The following is a 19,159-nucleotide window of genomic DNA, read 5'->3' on the forward strand; positions in this document are numbered from 1 at the left end:
ACTGAACTAAATCCATAAATTACGGCTCTCATTCACGAATTCCAAAATATGCTGATCACTAACGAAAAGCCTGCTGTTGTGGATCACTTCGTAATCGCTGGATATGATCTACAACAATGATTCCCAAACTCGGCACCGAGAGCCGCATGCGGCTCCCAGCTAGCTTTCTTGCGGCTCCTATTGACGTTTGAAAATACCACAAATATATCAAAAAATCAATTTACAACAAAAAAAATTGAATTCGTTTTCAAGAGTTAGCCTTGCTCGACCTGGAGTCTGGGAGTTTGTAATTAGGGTGGAGAACAATTCATCGTGTAGCGAACTAGCGATTCTCTACTCAGCATCGGTTTCGTGAATCTACTCACGCCAAAAAGTATACTCTCACTCAAATGCGTTTTAATCGACACTCAAATTTAAGTCAGCTCACCACCAGACTTAAGTACAGGTGGTGTTACAACACATTTTCCAACGGTATCTGACCATCAAACCGATGAATCATTTGATGCATACAACAGGCTTAACAGCAACTTTATTGATGAGTTCAACCGCAGCATTGATGGAATGAATGCTTTCTTGCCCATGATGAAAATGTTTTCAAATCCCATCTCATATAATGTGACCACTGCCACTAGTAATTTTTAACTTGAGTTGCTAAACATGCAGTCAGATATCGAGCTCAAGCAATTCTTTAAAAGTGAAGACCTATATTTGAATTTTGTAGTCAAGTTCCAAGGGCAAACTTGATAACCAATGCCCAGAAAAAACGATTTTCTATTGTGATCAACTTATGTATGTGAAGATCTTTTGAGCAAAATGGTCACAATCAAAAATAAATATCGCAATCGATAGACCGATGACCACCTCAAGCAGCTAATGCGTACTTCATTCTCTGCAATTACGCTTTGCTTTAACACACATCTTGAAGCTCAAAGCCAAGTTGGACATAATTTATTTTTGTATTTTTTTTCTTGTTAGTGTTGCTATTCGTTGGTAAGTGCTTTCATGCTTTATAATTTTTGTTTTAACTAAGGAGTGTATTCGTGGGCTCCAAACATACTCTGGAATTCGAAATGTGGCTGCGACACCAAAAAAGGTGGGGAACCACTGATCTGCAAACTAATCGTGGGTTGCTCAATCTACAGATTTGCCCTGAATCCAAATTTCATTACTCGACTTTTTCGCCTCGACCCTAATAAGATTTTCATTTGTGTTTCATGGACGACTTGGATAAGTCAAAGGCCCCTGAAGGGTTCGCGTTCACGGGCGTCGATTCAGGAATTATGCGGTACGCACTTGTTTTGTCGCTCCACACAAACTCATTTCAATTCTTGTTGGCAATTTTACCGAAAACCTTCACACATATCTATATTCTCAAAAAGCCCTTTTTCTGGCATTTCCATTTTTGGGCAGTTGTGGCATCTGGTTCTCGAAATGTCAAAAATAATCATGTTACCGATTAACCATGCTGAGCTAGCTGCAGTATAGATCTATAACATTTTTGTAGTCACTGTATTCCTGTAGCTACATCCTCGCAGAGGTCTCAAACAGGCGGCCCGCGAGTGCATTTTGTGCGGCCCGCGACGGCATTTTTGAATTCCAAGTTTTCAACAATATATTCAGGTGCGTGCCATTTATCTTTTTCAGACAGAAGAAATTAAAGTTCACGCTAAAACTACGATAAAAATCACGGAAATCTCAACAAACTTCACTGTCACATCACTTTCAAAAGCTACCATGCTGTAGAAGACCAGCTATATACGTCACATTTCTAGTTCATGATGATAAAACATGACCTGTTGATGATTCGTGATTGAAAATTGTGACTTGGTTAGATGAGACCTTTTCGTAAAATTACTCGATTTCGGATTGACTGGGTGATTAAATAAAAATGACTCGAGTTGAGTCAGGTCAAACGTTAAAATCAGAGAAGGATTTGCGACTCCAGGAGCTTCTTTCCCTTTGCATTTGTTCTAATTTTATACACCTTCTCGGTATCATCTTTATCGCTGACGCCTTACCAATTACTTTTCATTTGCCTTACTCAGCTCTGAGTATTCGTTTGATTACACTTCATTGACTGTCTCGTAGAACAAAAAATTCAAAATGTTCTGTTCACCCCATGAAATTGTCAGTCTGACTATAGAAACGATAACTCCGCTTCCACTGGTTGGAATTGAGCCAAATTTCGTGAGCATCGTTTCTATAGAGAACCTGTCAATATCATGGGATGAACAGAAAATTTTGAAATTTGTTTCATTTATTTTTATATAATAAATAAAATACTTTCTTCTCCTGTAGCAATGCGGCTGCCGGTTGGAATCGAACCAAATTTGGTGTACAGGCTTCAATTAGGTCACCTAACAATTTTATCAAGTAGCCAGTAGAATTTGTGAAAAAAAATTCCTTTTTGAACACCCATAAATTGCACACATTGCCCAGAACACACTGAATGAAAAGTAAGGAAGATAATCCTAAAAGGACAGGTGACAAAAAGGTGGCATGTGTCGGAAGGCGAGATCGATATGTCAGGTCGTGGTACGGTAAAGGTTGATAAAATATCTCAATAATACTCTATAATTTATTTTAATTTACGAAATAATATTATTGGGCCCGCTTCGAGCTCGCCGACAGTCAATTGGGGGGGGGTTGATCATTTGGTGTGCGACAGTTATGGCCCTGTCTAGAATGCAAATCTTTGGGTGCAAGGAATCGTTAGCTTTCAAGTTGGGCAACAGTACATTACATAATAAGCGAATGACGTCACATCTAAAATGAAAATTGTTGTCTGATGAGGCCCATTCATCGCAATCGTTATTCTGTCTTCCAATGTGTCTTGAAATATAAGTTCTGAGAAGCTAAATAAAAGTATTCGGGAGTAATCATGATAACTAGGACGATCTTTTTTTTTGACGTGTCAAAAAAAGTCAAAATTAGGTCAAAATTGTAGAGTTTGGTCAAAAAATATTAAATTTGTTTACAAAGTTAAAACTTTTTTGCAACCTGCATTTCATTTGTATCGTAGATTTTACACCTTCGGTGAACTCATCATTTGACATTTTACAGCTTGTAGCCTACTTTATAGGCCTACCGTTGTAGACGACCCGTTGTATAGTATATTCATATTGAAATGAACCCGAATATTTTCGGCTGACACTCGTCAGGGGTAATCGTCAGCAACTAGTAGAAAAATGGAAAGAACATTGTATATCAACAATCGTATCACAAAATATGACGTCACCAGCATGAAATTTCGTGAATGAGAGAGCGTTCAATGTACTATTTTAGGTGGTACACGAACTCCTTTTGTTGACAGAGTTTTAGTTGGTGTATTTTGATAAAAGTCGACTCCAAGGCACACAAATGGAATTGTGAACGGCCTCGCCCAACGATTCGAAATCGGTCGTCTCGATAATTATTCGCACAAATCGGATTATCTAACAGATGTTTGCCGATGGCAGAATTGATGGCCTTTGATCGATCAGCATCAATCTTAAGCGGATGATTTAAGGGTGAGCTTTTCACTGAGCGTGAAGCACGTGTTCTGATGAATCTCGGGACATGTTGGTTTATGCGTTCCTGCAGACATTTTGACGTTCTTCCCACGTAGCCACAATCACAGTGGCACTTATATTCGTACACTATACATTACTTTGTTGAAGTGCAGGGAGAGCGTCTTTGCGTGTTGAAGGGAGCAGTTGTGTTGTTGTAAAAATCACATTGGTTTTGACTGTGTCGTAACTGCGAATAATTATCGAGACGACCGATTTCGAATCGTTGGGCGAGGCCGTTCACAATTCCATTTGTGTGCCTTGGAGTCGACTTTTATCAAAATACACCAACCAAAACTCTGTCAACAAAAGGAGTTCGTGTACCACCTAAAAATAGTACATTGAACGCTCTCTCATTCACGAAATTTCATGCTGGTGACGTCATATTTTGTGATACGATTGTTGATATACAATGTTCTTTCCATTTCTCTACTAGTTGCTGACGATTACCCCTGACGAGTGTCAGCCGAAAATATTTTGGTTCATTTCAATATGAATATACTATTCAATTGTATATTGAAGTTCTGTACCTCCAAGAAGCTCTTCAAACGACCCATTGTCTGCACATTGTGAATCATAAACATTCAAATGAAAGAAATAAGTTGACATGGTGTTATGCTCAACGTACCGCAATATCCCAACTGAAGCAAGACTGCGTGGGCATTGCGTGGTTCTTATATCAAGAAGCGCATGATGAAAAATCGGGATGTAGACACCATTGCCAGAATGAAGCAACACGGTTTGTCACCAGCAGTGTGCCCACAACTTCAGTGTTGTCAGCCAACAACCGCTGCTGTCGAACGTTCTTTCCCTATTCCTGGCAAGCTACTTAGTAAGGACAGACACTTTCTACCCGAGAATGTAAGAAAGTATCTTTCGTTGTTATACAACATTCTTTAATTATTTCTACCATAATGCGTAATGTAACTGTTAGAGTTCTTCATAGGGCCAGATTTCGTTAAAATAAAGTTTTTTCATGTAAAAATTTGTCAGTTTTTGAGGCAACAAAAGTTTTTTTTCCAGGTCAAACTACTTCGTAAGGACAGTCAGTTCGAACCAGAAATGAAGATAAGTAGTACAATTATAACATTATGTGGGAAAACACCTAATTTGCATACGTTAGGTTAAGTTTGGTCAAAATTAAGATTTTTAAGGTCAAAATCTTCCGTTTTCAGGTCAAAAAAATCGCCCTAGTGATTACTTTCTCATGTATTCGAAATCGACAACTTCGAGATTTTTCTATAATCGTAATCGTAATCGCAATCGATTACATTCCTGAAGTAATCACTCCATGCTGAGTAGCCTACCACGTCCTGACCAACCCCCTATGTAAATATCATTTTGTCGATGTCTGACGAAAGGCGGACGCTACGGACCAAGTCATTCAATATTGGTGTGATCCAGACATGGGGTAATCGCGATTAGTAATCGTAATCGATTACAACGATTACAGCATTTTGAAGTAATCGTAATTGCAATCGATTACATTCGAAAAAAAATCCGAAGTAATCGTAATCGTAATCGACTACTTCACATATTTAATCGATTTCTTTGTGAAATAACGATTACTTTTTATTTGTACGAGGACTATGACATAAACTGAACATTCACGAACAAGGAGATATTATACCAGGTTTATTGATAGCATCAATGTCAGATTTCCAAACGCCACTCCTCCTTATTACGTCAGAAGTATTGGCTTTGCTGGTTAGTGTAATTTTAAGAACACTCGCCATGCTGGGTATCAGGTTATCAATATACTGCAGACGCCACTGCCTCGCAGCAGGATAATATTCACCACCCTGCCTAGTTTCAAATAGTAACTCATGTATTGATGTTTCGTTATGTTTAGTTAAAAACGCAGTTTGACCGCTGTTGCTTGCCGAGCAGTAGGACTATGTACGTGCGTAATTACACCGGACAAAGATATAGCCATTCACTTACACAACTAGTTAGCCTGTGTTGTAGCTAGAATCAGTAGCATAACAGCACTTCGTCCCCACCACGTCAATTTTCAGGTTGATGACTTAATCTCGTCAGTAATATTAGTGATCGCATTATATTACTATTCATTGTTAATCCTCTCTCAGCCCCGATGGTCACATTTACCGATAGAGCTGGGAGCACGAAATTCTTATATGTTGTTATAATTACTCTATTTTAGTTTCGTGATCTCTCGTCTGTTATATAATCAAAAGATGTTGTATAGTCGCCCAAACGTATCAGACTGAAACTTTCGTGAGATGCGCGAACAAATTACCATGTCTTCATTCCTCTGTGGGGTCCCGGGTGACATTTGTATTGTGGGGCTACGATTGGAAGGACAGGACTATTCGTCACGCCCATCTAGCGTGGCTATTGACAACGGACACATACCTAGCGTTTCGGCCTAGGTATTTCTTTTGTAGCACACTTCGTGAAGTCGCGTGTTGGTCGAAACTGCATATGTCTTTTGGAGTGTCGTCACTGTCGTGACGCGGTAATGACCGGCACCGCAATGCCTATTCCTATGAATCAGACATGCTTTTTTCTTTGGGGAGACGTATGCATTTCAAAATCAAGCTATCTGGATTCATTAAATCGCGAACCTCGAAGAAAATTTTCAAGTCTATTCAGTCTCTCAAAAAATACTCCATAATTTATGTTGATTTACGAAATACTTTTTAGTAGGGATGGCGTGAGCGTGAGGTTCACGTTCGCGTACTGCATGTAAACCTCAGAAATCTAGAGATTTCACGTTCACAAACGAACCTTCGTAGGTTCTGCACTGTGAACCTTTTTCACGTAGGCTATTACAATTTTCCACGTCATTATTACATATTTGGTTTAAATTCTTTGCATTTCAACTTCATGCCACTCTATATGCAAGGCGCTGGCAGCATAAAAAATCAACACTAATCATGCAACTTGCCAATCTCCAAAATTTTCCCTGCTTTGTTACAATGCTTTGCTCGAAATATTCAGCTTTCCTATTGTAAATATTTATTAACTCTATGCTGTGAGATTGACCCACAATCACACAACATCACGAACGAAATACAGTATATGTATAGTGTCAGCGAATGATGCTTATTCAACCAATATTGATATTGATATGAAGAATACGTCGTTCTCTTATGTAAAAAATCCAGCAGGCGTACGGTCTCCATCTTGATTTGCATAAAAAAAAAAAACAAATCTGTGGATTACGATTAGGGTGTTGGCTACGGCGGTATAACTTTTTCATTAGCTAATATCGGTAGTAGGGATGGTGTGAACCTCTGAAAGGTTCAGGTTCGTGTGAACGCGAACCTTTTTGAAAGGTTCTGTGTGAACACAAACGTGAACCTCGTGACGTCACGTGACGTCATATTGCTAATTCCAACCCTATCTTCCAACGGAGTGATAGCCTATATTAATGTACACGATACCTAGCGAAGACTCGGTCGACATAATGCCACAATGCTGAAGTACATATCGGCGTTTTCAACGTCGCTTAATGTATCAACAGCGGTGATCAAAGGATATAATAATTGCTTAAAATCAGTACATTCCGTCGCTTTGCCAACAATTTCGACGAGGACTTACCAAGGAATATAAGCTTACGCCTTAACGGTCTTAGCCAGACCGGGCAATGTGTTCGGAGTTGGTCGCTATATTGATATTGAGCAGAGTGTACAACGGGTTTCAATACTCACTACCGATACCACAAACAACGACAAGTTATGCAGCAGCAGCAGCAAGCAATTTAATCGCACGGATTTGGTTGTAATGATACAGTAAAGATATGAAGTCAAGATTGACCCCGTACGCCCGTTCGATTTTTTACATCAGAAGACGATATCAATGTCATTGATTGGTTGAATAAGCATCATTCGCTGCCTACGTATATCGCTCGTGATGTTGTGTGATTGCGGGTCGAGCTCACAGCAGATAGTCACTAAATATTCACAAACGGAAAGCTGGTTATTCCCAGAAAATTTTTGCAACAAAGCAACTTACGGAAAGCTGGTTATTCCCAGAAAATTTTTGCAACAAAGCAACTTTAAAGGTTGTCAAGGTGCATGGTGCATGCTCGTTAACCGTTGATTTTTTATGCTGCCAGCACAATGCATGGAGTGGCCCGCACTTGAAATGCAATAAATTTGAGCCAAAGATCTTATAATGGAGTGAAAATTACAATTTACCAAAAGGTTCACAGTGCAGAGCATACCAAGGTTCTGTTGTGAACACCAACCTCTAAATTTCTGAGGTTCACACACAGAACGCGAACGTGAACCTCACGTTCACACCATCCCTAATCGGTAGCAAGTATAGAATCCAGTTTTACACTTTGCTCAATATCAATATCGCAATAGTCGGACACCGAATACATTGTCCGGTCTATCCTCGTCCATTAAGGCGTAAGCTTACATTCTCTTGCAATTCCTCGTCAAAATTGACGGCAAAGCGACGGAAGATATTGATTTTATGGGATTATTATAGCATTTTTTTACTCAAGTTGATATATTTTGTGAATTTTAAAAATTCAGCATGTACTTCAGTATTGTGGCATAATGTGGCCGGAGTCGTGTACGTACGTACATTTATAAATCGCTTCCGAGATATGTAGAGTTGGAATTACCAATGTGACGACACGTGACGTCATAAGGTTAACGTTCGCGTTCACACGAATCTGAACCTATCAGGGGTTCCCACCATCCCTACTTTTTAGTCCCCGTCGAGCTCGTTCTAAACATTATTGGGGTGCGGAAGTTACGGTCGTGACAAGAATAGCCTACCAATCGGTGGGTGCTAGAAATCATCCCTCAAATTGGACAATGGACCCTTTATGACGTAGCAAGCAAATAACGTATCATATACAAAGAAAGTTGCTTACACATTTAAGGCCTTCTGTCGCAATCCTTATATTGCCTTCCAAATATCTTCTAAGATTGGTTTTAAGAAGCAAAATTAATGTAATCGTGAGTAATCGTGATTACTTTTCCAATGTAATCGTAGTCGTAATCGACTACTTCCTGATTTTGCTGTAATCGTAATCGTAATCGTAATCGCGTGATTCATAAGTAATCGTAATCGCAATCGATTACATTCATGAAGTAATCACCCCATGTCTGGTGTGATCACTGAAGTCCGTTTACTATACTATATTCATCCAGTCAATACATACGCATGGGCGAAATGGATCACAGGTTAAGAGCACAATGATCTGAAGAATTTACTATGTTTTGGACTGGAGTGTATTGACTATTGAATATACTCAGAAATCATGTCTGGGACAGTTTCGCAAGCCTATGCACTTGGAGTACATTCGGGTTGTATGTGGGGTTGCATTTAAAACAAAAATCAATTCAAAACAAACATGTTTAAAACAAGGCCCTTGTTTAAAACATGATTTTTATTATTAATATTTTTTTTAATCCATGATGTCACGAAAATTCAATTGTGACGTCATATTGAATTGACATTTACAATTGAAAATATAGGGTAAATACAGCTCCTTTGACGAAATATCTGTACCATTGCTGTTGAATCGACGATATTTTGAGGGTTCCAACCGTGCCATATCGATAGACTTCGGCTGTATCGGGTGGTAATTGTCCGTAGGCTCATACAACATGTTTTTTGGAAAGAATTTACACAAATATGGCATAATTTTACAACTTAAAAAAATCACTATTTATTTTTTAATGCCGCAATTTAAAACACTGTTTAAAACATGTTTTAAACAAAGTGTTTTAAAACACGGTTTGTTTTAAATGCAACCCTAGTTGTAGGCCTATTGTCAGTTTGTCATACAGATATTGTGGCCGTATAATGATGTTCTGACAACGATGACCCACAGATATCGTTTGTGAAGGGTAGATCTGAATGGATGTGTTTAGGTCATATGTTTCTCATATATGTATATAGTGAATTAGTGATATGATGATCATTAATGCCTGATTGCCTGAGCATGAGCAACTCCTCGTGACGTGCTCCCCGTGCGTTTTTATTACATCATCGCCGTGTTACAGCATTTACGGCTTCCCCTCCCCACATTATTGTATGCCCCGCCAGGCAATCATCATATTCTGTCTCTCAGGCATATATCGTAAATGTTTATTTTCTTCATAACAGTATGTCAGTACTCAGGCATAATCTTTCATCCAGCAACCGAATTATTGATAACTGTGAAACCCGCTTGTGGTAGAATATTACAGAGATAGACATTGATTGACCAATAGCCTTGATAGCTACATGGGCCTACGCTGCCGAAGATGCGACGGTCATAGAAAGAGCGTCTTCGCCTTGATCATATCAAAATACGTACGCTATTATGAAGAATGCAAATAGCGTGATCTGAAAATCTGCTAGCAGAACTAATCCTTCATTTCGTATGGTAGATGAAGCAAGATAGCCCATCGTGGATGACAAGCTGACATTATGCAAATAACGTTGGCTGGTGGCACCGTGATATTCGCGAACAGGTATTTTGAAATCACTGGGTAGTGAACAATTTTCCTCTCCGCAGCACGTGATATTGCACGATCTTAAGAAATAGATCAAAAAATTTCAGGCAAGAGATGGAAATTCTATGGCAATATATCCGGATACTACATATTTCTTACTCTATGCGAGGGATGTTGTCTCCAAACAGGCCTTTGGTTGCGTGATTGGATATATCATCACATGATTGAGATCTGCACCCTTCCACATCTGTACATCGTCCGAGTTCAATATTAGCTGAAATTGCAAAGTGAAGGTCAGATGATAGTTGTCTTTTATCAATTTGCAAAATCTATAAGATAGGCTATGATTTTCCTAAATTTCATTCACCAATAGCCAAGGATAAGGTCATATTATTTCTCAAATGTAATTACGACATCAAATAAAGTCATCACAGCCAGTGTAATTGTTAGACTGTTCAAGTGTTCGAGTGTTCGTATGTTAGTATCGGAGTGACTTCATATAACACCCGACTTGCAATGCAATATGTAGCCCTATATGAAATTATATGCATGTATAGAGTTGTATGCTCCTATATATTACTTTTGAAAATAATACTGTATTAATATAGGTTTTGTAATATTGTGGCCCACAATGGCATCAACAATTTGGCTTACCCTGATCGCCCGCGAAAATCAGACTAACTTTTCCATTTATACACACTTCGGTGTTAGAGCAAATGGCAGAACTGATTTCATCAACAATGTAGTGCCGAGACCAGACGCGTTGTCCAACTTTGCACGTAACGCCGATTACACTCACTTGAAAATAGCTAATGATAGCATAGAAACTGATAATAACAAGTTGTCTCTCCATGGTCCCTTCCTCATTCTGAATGATGAGGTAGGACATCAGAAGCGTTCATTTATACTTCTAGCGTACTTAAATTATTCATAATAGATTCATTAAAACAAAACCAGATAACCGAAGCTGTAGTTGTAAGCAAAACCAACATGATTTTAATTGAAAGGAAACACGAGTGATTTAGACGAAACATAGTTCGTGAACCCGCATTCAGGTTCGGCTACCTGCTACAGGCATATTACCATATATTTTAGCAGCAGCAGCATACGTAGGGCTACCATATGTCAATATGACGATTTGTTCTCTTTTTTTTCAAGAAAACTGAAATATTCTCGGAGGACGCCCAAATGTCCTATTCACGAATCGTCCTCTTTTATTACCGTGTCAGGTTTGTTTGTTTGTTTTGGGGTATTCATGGTGTTTGTCGACTACTATGGTCATTTACACCAGGCCGATATTCTTCTTATTTTCCGTAACTGCCGACTTATAGCACGGCCCACCTCTAGGCTTTGGTAAGACACCGCTGATGCGGATGAGGTGGCGAGGAGGAGCCTAGGTAAACCTCCAACACTTAGGTATCGGAATTCGGAAGTCGACCTCGGTCGGACTCGAACCCGCACGCATTGGTGTTGCAGCCGCGGATCATACCACTGCGCTATCTCGCCACACAACCGTGTCAGGTGATGATATAGAGACAACTAAAAATGGTACTATCGGCAGCAAAGACACGGTAAAACCATTTTTCGTAAAATTCTTCCGTTTCATTTGTATATTATTGTCAGATTAAAAAAACTAATCATAGTACGTCACCAATGAAGCTTTTTCTTTCCTATTAAAACTAAAAATTTATGAATATGAATTCCAATCTGAACCATCATATAACAACACGATAGAGACCGGCATGAAATGCAGTCGGAAGTCTAATTATGTCACGGGTTCTTTAAATGACCCCAATCCCTAGATCAGTGTTTCATTATCGGGGCTCCGCTGGTGGTCAAGACACACCAACTCAACTCATACATGACTCGTGATAACACGCCTATATCTTGGCCATCATTGGCTGCAGGCGATTAGGGCGTTAGGCGCAATCAGTGGTCGCATTGTGACTGTTGTGTCGGTTACCATATTTTGGGATCCGCAAAGGAGGATACTTTTTACGAATCACAAAAGTTAGATCACAGGACTAGAAAACTGCTGAAATATTCTTGTGTTGACTATAAAAGCCCATTTTTCCGGCCCGACTCCCGGGGAGATAGCTTAGTGGTGAGCGGCGGCGCAAGCCAAGCTGGCGGCTCACACTTGATTCCCGCCGTTGGAGTTTATTCTGGGCTCCTCGTCACCCGTGTCGTCGTTCTTACGGCGACAGGAACAAAACATAAAGAAAGAAAAAGAGCAAGAAATATCTTCTAAAAAGGACCGAAAAAGAAAGAATAACATCGAAGAAGACTGTGACATCGGGCACTATGGCCGAGGTGGATGCCAGTTCAAGAGACCCCAACTGGTTGGTCGTTCGGCATCCCCCTATCTCTTCATTACATCGCATTGTGTGTCTTTTATATCGCATTGTATATCGTGCGTGTGTCTAAAGCAGATGAAAATATAATCTGTCGATTGATTGATTGAATATGTTTTAAAGACCCTCTCGAACATCCATATTACAGGTTTCGCGTCATTTATGGCGTTTTTAAGTTGTACACGTCCAGTGTCCCGGCTGTCAATTACAAAGGATGCAGCATTGCGAAAATGAGGACATGTCGGCGTCCTCGTAGGACATTTTCGATTTCCTGAAAAAGGAAGACATATGGTAACCCTACTGTTGTGATGCTACGTCGTGTGCAGTGGCCTACCCATAGGAGGGCGTGGTTCGAAGTCGTCGAGACCTCGTCAGTTTAAAATATAGATTATAACTGAAATATTTAGCAGCTCATTTTCAATTAAGCTATACAGGTATCACGCCGTTGCGTTTCGACAGAACAATATAACGGCACTTTCTGACCTAACGCGAAGCCTTACATTTCAAACTTGTCTCTGAAAGGCAATATCAAAATGCACCCTGATTTGCAAGAAATATTCACTATATACTGCTTTCATTTTGTGTGAAAATTACATTTTAATGTTTTTTCTGATGTCTCTGATTTCGCACAACAGTAAAGCAATGCGGAGCATAGTTACTTCAAGTAGCGTACCAGAAAAAATATTTTGCGGGGCGAAAAATTCGATGACGTAAAGGAACCCCCCTCGTTAAAGATAAGGAATAAATAAGTAAAAGAACGAGGTTTTGGGTCCTTATTGGATGATTAACACTACATATGGGCCGATTGTTATACATATATTTTACTCACAGACATGAATTAATGTAATAATATGATGATCGTGGAAAACTTGGGCGTCAACACTTTCGCGCGAAGCGCGAACATTTTTCATGGTTAATGAATGAAATTGGTTCATTATATTGTTACTTGCATATTGCAAATACGTTTGCATTATCAGATTTACTGGCAAGGCTGATAGAAGAGGTGTCATCGAACATTCAGGAGCACCTAATTATACATCTTGAACTATATGTTCATACCACACGGCTAGACTATTTAGAGTTTCTAGAGCAGTGGTTCTCAACCTTTTTTGCTTAGCGGACCCCTTTTGACCGTCACGGACCCTCGCGGACTCCCTCAAGTTTTAGTTCAATTTTAGCTCTATTATGGTGCAACCTTCATCTGTCTTATGCAAATATGAACTGTAGGCTTGTGATAGACAGCACAATAATGATTTTTCTTGAGGATAACATCATACTATTTATGTAGGAATTGGTGGACTTTTATTATTTCAAAGCTAATTTTGCTGCTGTATTTCTTGAAGTACGTGGTCGTGTCTTGAAAATCCGCGTCTTCGTTTTGATATGAACGAGGAGTGCCAAAAACCATTCCCGCAAAGATAGATGGAAGCTAATGCAATATTAACGCATAACGCTTCCGCCGATACTTTTGGTGTGATCGCAACATTTATGGCACCAAAATATGAAGAAACACATATTTTATGAACATATCACGTCCAGCATCTAGCGCAGGGACGGGTAACATACGGACCGCGGGCCGGATTCGGCCCGCAGAGACTTTCTACCGTCAAAGTGAAATCCTAATCTAAAAGTATAGACAAATTTTATGCTCCAAAGAATGGATCCACGTTTTCCAACCGGAGAAAGACTGCCATGAAACGACTTGTTCTGTTCGGGTTTACATATATATTTACGAGCAAACATTTTCGAACATGAACAGCTGATTATTAACAAGACAAGGCTGCATACTAATATATCTGGTGTTATGAATTTCAGGGTTGGAGCGTAATGCTTTGATAGCAACGAAACACTCCTTGCTCATAAAAAAAATCAGCCTTGTCGATAGGGCATCCGCAATAAGAATGCACCAAATCTGATAGCCGAGCTTTATGAGCAGGTATATCATTGTCCGATTTATGACGAGTGTCAGCCGAAAATATTCGGGTCCATTTCAATATGAATAGGCCTACACTATTCAATTGTATATTAAAGTTCTGTACCTTCAAGCAGCTGTTCCTTGCATTGGGACAAATTATGGAAATACTTCGGAAATATTTATTTCAAACGACTGTTCACTAATTTGATGAGACTGACATTGTCAAATCGAGAAGGTTTCAAAGACATTACGAAGTCACCCTGATTGACGTTACTATCTGCATAATTTTATTTTTTCCACAAACCGCAACAAAACGTCTCTAAACATTAATATGTTTGTATCAGCAGCTTATTGGAATATTGGCAAGGAAAATAAGTTTCCATACTACGATAGTCCATGTCAGACCATTATTATGATGATATGAGTCATGAGGTTTTAGCAGTTGCGGAGCGAAACTGCCTAATGCTTTCTCAAATTAAAAAATAAAATAAAAATTAGGTTATTAACCATTTTAAAAATTTAGAGGTTTCGCGGACCCCCTGAAATTGCTTCGCGGACCCCCGGTTGAGAACCGCTGTTCTAGAGGGTGGGCGCCGGACGGGACAGTTGTCAATTACTGCTGTTACTTCATGACTTGCGGAGAAATCTGTCACCACTCATGAGATCGTGCACACGCATGGTCGTAGCCAAAAAAAAAATGGGGGAGGGGGATTTTTCATGAGTTTAGGGTATGGTTACCATGCGTCCTCCTTTAGAATGATTTGTCCTCGTTTGTAGGGTTTTTGAAAATGTCCTACGAGAACGCCTAAATGTCCTCCTTTCTGGCAATTCATTTTCCTTTACAGTTTTGAGAAACTAACTTTCCTGAGTTTGTAAAAGTGTCCTCCTTTCCCGATTCCAAAATATGATAACCCTAGTTTAGGGGAGCTCCCCCGCGGTAACACTTGTCTGAACAGTACAGCAAGCCATGGTCAATTTCATCCCTACCCTTTATACATACGATTCTGAGACGCACACACCCACATACCCTATGGATCTTCCAGTTGCCAACTATAGCTTGAATTAGGCGATCGTTTCACGGACGAGCCCATATCGCTGACATTAAGTGATGAACAATTAGTGTGAATTTCTGGCCTAGTCGCCCGGAGCGTGAAAGTTTTTGAATAAATGAAAGAATTTCATCAATAAAATTGGTGCGTGCATATGAGCACGTGGTGTCCATTCTTATTAATTACTTCGTTGAAGCACTGTTCTTCAGTAATCTCTGGTAAAGATTGACGCTACTTTAAAGATTGAAATCGCTAAGACATACCAGACCAAATTAAAAAAAAAACATTTGATCAGACTCCTGCGATTTCTAATTAGCACTTTTTAACGGGGGGGGGGGCGATATTTTCCAGTGCCAGTCGCATTGATGTCGGAGGTGTCTTATTGTAGGCTTACCATATTTTGAAAATGCAAAAAGAGGACACTTTTTCAGAAATCTGCACGATACAAAACCGGAGTAGAATTCTCAAAAACCGGTGAATTTTCCCCACTTTGCGGTCGGTTGACTAAAAAAAAAAAAAAAAAAAATAAAAAGGTCATCACTTCGCTCAGAGCTGAAATCACCGCTTTTCCTCCGAAATAACCGCCGGAGCTTCACTTCTGCGATAATTTGCGGCATATCACTCGCAATTTCCTCTATATCTGACCTAAATTTTCAAAAAAGAGGACAAAATCTCAAAAAAGAGGACAAAACGGCGTCCTCCGAGGACACTTTCAAAAAAGTCAAAAAAGAGGACAAATCCTCTTAAAAGAGGACGTATGGTAAGCCTATCTTATTGCATTAGGCGCCAGCCATTTAAGCACCTGAAAATCTATATCGAAGGCTTCGGAAAACACGCGTCGGTTTTATACCCGTCAATCATTTTGGGAGCGCACTTCGCGGATGAGTCGCATGTAGCCTACTAACAGTCCCTAACCCCCAAGCTGAACTGACACCCCTAGACTCAATCAACCCAACGACCTCGGGCTACTCTGGTGTATCTACTGGTACTGTTGTATTCTCGTAATTGAGAATTCAGCTAAATGCAATAATGGGTATTTGATGGAAAAAAAATCGGGATACCGAAAATAAAATCAAGACATTTAAGGACACTAAATCGCGCTAAGCGCGAAGAAAAATTTTAGGTTGCATTCATCTGCCCCAAAATACTGTAATATCTATTGATTTTAGGAAAATTTTCTAAAAATTGGAGGGGAGCGAACGGCACTTTCGCCCCCCTCCCCCCACTACGTAGGGACGTATGGATGCGAGAGAAACTGACGTCTGAATGAGCGAAAAATTGAAGAAGTCGTCCCCAAGATTACCAAAGACATGAACACTACAAACATTCGTGTATTGGTGCACATAGCCTGAAAAAGGCGAGAAGCGCCACTATAAAATGTGACATAATAATAATAATAATAATCACTTAATATAAACTCTATCTCCAATTCTGTTTTAAAAGTTCCATTTTCCTGTTCATATACTCCCTTCTCTTGCAATTATCGTTCAGTGACAATTTCATGGCCAACTCAGCAGTTATTGCTTACAATACATATTACTCGGAACGCCGCGAACTGCGAACCCCTAAAAGGTTCTGGTTCTTGTGAACGCTAAACTTTTTGAAAAGTTCTGTGTGAACGCGAACATATGACGTCACGTGACGTCATATCGCTAATTCCAATCCTATATTTCCGTAAAGCAGCGGTCGGACCCCCTCTCTTCAAAATCATCAAATTTAAGTTACTGTCACGCCGGCGGCCAATATCACTCGCGAATTCTATGCGCCAGTATTGTTTGTGTTATACTGGAACCGAACCTCGGCACCTATTAATTGGTAGGCTAATGATTAGTTCTCTGATTGCGTCGTTTATTTAGTAGCCTTACATAACGACTACTCGTGCTGTTAGGATGTCTCTTCTGTAATGAACGTTTATCGTGTGACGACATCGTTTCGTGGTGCAACAGGGAGTACAGGCTCAGTATCCTGGCGTGGTGGCAGCGATGGGATTCGAACCCACGCCATCGAAATTACTGGTGACTCAAACCTCCTGGCGATGTATCCGAATCGAAATCACGAATTGTTCGATACGTTGAATCGAAGAGCACAGCAGATACGGCGACGCCCATTTCAAAACGCAGTTTTCAAATACACATTGTCTTCCTGATCTGACACGAGGAATCCCATGTAGTGAGTTCGAATTAGTGCTACGATGACGTCACGAATTTCCAATTGTGACGTAACAGTTGATTGGCATGTATGGCTCTTCAGGAGCTGAGATGGAAAAAATAGGGTCAATATGACTCTTCGGGCAAAAAAGGTTCCCGACCACTGCCGTAAAGGAATAGATTAATTTACATGATAACTTAACGACGACTCGGGTCATATTATGCAACAATGCTGAAGTACATGCTGAATTTATATATGTCACCTAATGTATCAACTGGAACAATCAAATGCTATTACTATAATTCCACAAAATCAATATATCTTCCGCTGCTTTGCCAGCAATTTCGACGAGGACTCTGCTAGACTGAACAGATGAAAGAAGCACCGGTTTCAATACTTGCGATAAACATTATCTCAAAAACATGTTATACAGTACAGTAGCCAATAGGGATGGTGTGAACGTGAGGTTCACGTTCGCGTTCTGTGTGTGAACCCTCGGAAATTTAGAGGTTCGCGTTCACAACAGAACCTTGGTAGGTTCTGCACTGTGAACCTTTTTCATATATTACAATTTTCATTTCATTATAACATCTTTGGTTCATAATTATTGCATTTCAACTGCGCGCCACTCTATGCATGGTGCTGGCAGCATTAAAAATCAACACTAAACGAGCATGCACCTTGACAATCTCAAACGTTTTACTTGCTTTGTTATAAAAATTTGCGCGAAATATCCAGCTTTCCGTTTGTGAATATTTAGTGACTCTCTGTTGTGAGTTTGACCCGCAAGCACACAACATCATGAGCGAAATACGTATACTCAGCGAATGATTCTTATTCAACCAATCAATGAGGTTGATATCGTTTTCTGATGAAACATAATCTTGCAGGCGTACGCGGTCAATCTTGACTCCATATCTTTACTGCATCATTAAAACTAAAACGTGCAATTGAGGTGTTGGCTACTGCTGATAGTGTATAACTTGTTAATGCGGTAATATTTAAAGCAAGTATAGAAAGCCCTTTTACACTCAGCTCAATATCAATGTATGTATAGCGATACTCAGACGCCGAATTCATTGTCCGGTCTGGTCTAGACCGTTGATGCGTAAGCTTATATTCCCTGGTAAGTCCTCGTCGAAATTGTTGGCAAAGCGATGGAAGATATTGATTTTATGGGAGTATTATATCCTTTAATAACTTCAGTTGATACATTTAGCGCAGTTTAAAACGCCAATACGTACTTTGGCATTGTGACATTATGTGGCCCGAGTCATCGCTAAGTATCGTGTATAATTGTACATTAATATAGGCTATCACTTCATTGAAAGATAGGGTTGGAATTAGTAATATGACGTCATGAGGTTCACGTTCGTAATCACACAGAACCTTTCGAAAAGGTTCGCGTTCACACGAACCTGAACCTTTCAGAGGTTCACACCATCCCTAGTAGCCAACACCCCAACCCCAGATTTGGTTTTTATGATACAATATGGATATCAAATCAAGATAGATCACGTACGCCTGATCGATTTTTACATTAGACATCGATGCATTCTTTATGTCAATTTCGTTGATGTAAATAATTGATTGGTTGACTAAGCACAATTCGCCGATTTCCTACGACCAACTAGTCTGGTTCGTTCTTGCTGTCGTGTGATTTCGAGCAAAGCTCACAGCAGAGAGTCACTAAAGATTCACAAACGGAAAGCAA

The 19,159-nt window shown here is 39.8% G+C and overlaps 1 protein-coding gene across 1 annotated transcript; it reads right to left on the reverse strand.

Annotated features, from left to right (window-relative positions):
* Positions 1-9,328: 9,328 nt before the first annotated feature.
* LOC145459442 (uncharacterized) lies at positions 9,329-10,842 on the reverse strand. Its single transcript, XM_080338082.1, has 3 exons — positions 10,634-10,842; positions 10,139-10,253; positions 9,329-10,059 (listed from the first exon to the last, which is right to left on the reverse strand). Exons 1-3 carry the CDS (start codon positions 10,830-10,832, stop codon positions 9,828-9,830), a joined length of 546 nt encoding a protein of 181 aa, XP_080194208.1. The 5' UTR covers positions 10,833-10,842; the 3' UTR covers positions 9,329-9,827.
* Positions 10,843-19,159: the final 8,317 nt, after the last annotated feature.

The sequence above is a fragment of the Botryllus schlosseri genome, chromosome 2 (genome assembly GCF_051294905.1).
Source record: "Botryllus schlosseri isolate E-star chromosome 2, Bs_hap1, whole genome shotgun sequence".
NCBI lineage: Eukaryota > Metazoa > Chordata > Ascidiacea > Stolidobranchia > Styelidae > Botryllus > Botryllus schlosseri.